Source organism: Triticum urartu, chromosome 4, assembly GCF_003073215.2.
Source record: "Triticum urartu cultivar G1812 chromosome 4, Tu2.1, whole genome shotgun sequence".
Lineage (NCBI taxonomy): Eukaryota > Viridiplantae > Streptophyta > Magnoliopsida > Poales > Poaceae > Triticum > Triticum urartu.
The window spans coordinates 535,798,041-535,799,585 of NC_053025.1; the positions used below are offsets into that span (position 1 = coordinate 535,798,041).

Consider the following 1,545-nt stretch of genomic DNA (forward strand, 5'->3'; position numbering starts at 1 on the left):
AGTAGCTGTGGCAGGACCGCTCTTATTGAAAACAGGCCACTATTGGTAAGCTTTTTTGCTCCCTGTTTCTTTCACCGTCTTGTGCAGCAAAACTTGTGGCTGACAGTGTGTGTACAAATGCTTATGTATATCTTCAACCTATCAAAGTAAATTTAAGGTCGCCATCACCCAAGTTGTTAACTGTGTGTTCAGTTCCAGCAAATCTTATGTTTATGATGTTCGTTCTGCTTCCATTGGTGTAATCTAAATATCTTCTTGTTCAGATCGGTGAAGATTTATCAGAAGGTGAGGCGAAGGTTTTGCAAGAATATGGTTGGATACCAAACACTGGGCTTGGGACGTTGCTGAACTACCGCGATCGGGTGGTTCATGACAGGTGGAACGAGAAATATAGCACAGATTGGAGGATGAAGATTGGAAAGCTTCTAATGAATGGTTATTCTGAGGGGGAATTGATCATAACTCATGTTCCACTGAATTCAGAAGAAATCAAGTTGGAGAATCCTTGATGAGATCTCCACTGTATACATGGGCTTGTGGTGGCGTCCATAGACAACCTTCCTCTCGGTGGGTGTTGTAAAGTTGTAGTGTTCACCATGGATATGTCAACATGTTGTGGGTATTCATGTGCACCTGTATGTATGACATAGTGTTCGTTTAGCAGGCGCTGCAAAGATGGGGTAAGGCCAGCAGTCGCCATGTGAATAACCTTATTATGTCATAGGAACATGGAGAAGGCTGCTAGCGAGTACTTAGCTAGTCTCATCGAAACTGAAATGGTGTACTGTAGCGTATGGGTCCTGGAATAAGTGAACAGTACTGTATCTGCTGTAACAAGAAGATGGTTTATCCATGATGACATTAACTTTTAAGTGTTTTGGTATCCTTGTTGAAATGGAAATGTTGATCATCTGACGTTAGCTGGCACGGAGGAACTGACCCGACGCCGCACGGGGGCTGAGCTGTGGCAGCGACCGTGGGGAAGTTCCTCCTCTTTTTTTAGTTCATTTCGTACTGGAGTTATGGGGGATAATCATCGCAGGTATTGGTTAGCGTGGGATCGGCCAATTCTTGTCAGCTTAAAAAAATAAGCTGCCTCTTTGCCAACTTTTTTCATAAGCCATCTCTTTATTTATTGAGACTTCTAAACTAGTTATAGAATAACTAATTTAGAAGTCTAAACAAATTTTAGATTTAACTTGGGGAGAGGCAGAATTGACCCTATGTCTTAGCAATGGTTTGCGCTTGATTTTGATCAAAGGGGAAAGCACTGTGTGGTCATGTGTTGCTTCACCGGATCGATAGAACGAGCAGATGAAGGAGGCGAGGATGGTAGAGTGAAGGCTATTTTTCTTCTAGAAAACAAAAGAGATGAATCCCATAGGATTGTCAGTCGTACTGATTGCAACAGAGGGGATCTTACTGATTGTAACAGAGGGGATGAGGAACATTTGCAATGTTCATCATTGTTTGTGTATCCATTACGGCAATCATTGTGTATTCATGACGGTAGTTTTGCTTGTTCATATAGGTGTTGCCTCTTGC

General features: G+C 42.4%; 1 protein-coding gene across 1 annotated transcript; it reads left to right on the forward strand.

Moving 5' to 3' along the window:
• Positions 1–895, forward strand: LOC125554066 (the record flags this gene model as incomplete). The annotated part of the gene is given in 2 exon segments (XM_048717681.1): positions 1–45; positions 264–895. Coding segments are annotated over 2 exon segments (291 nt in total), but the record flags the coding sequence as incomplete, so codon positions are not given.
• Between the last annotated feature and the right edge of the window lie 650 nt (positions 896–1,545).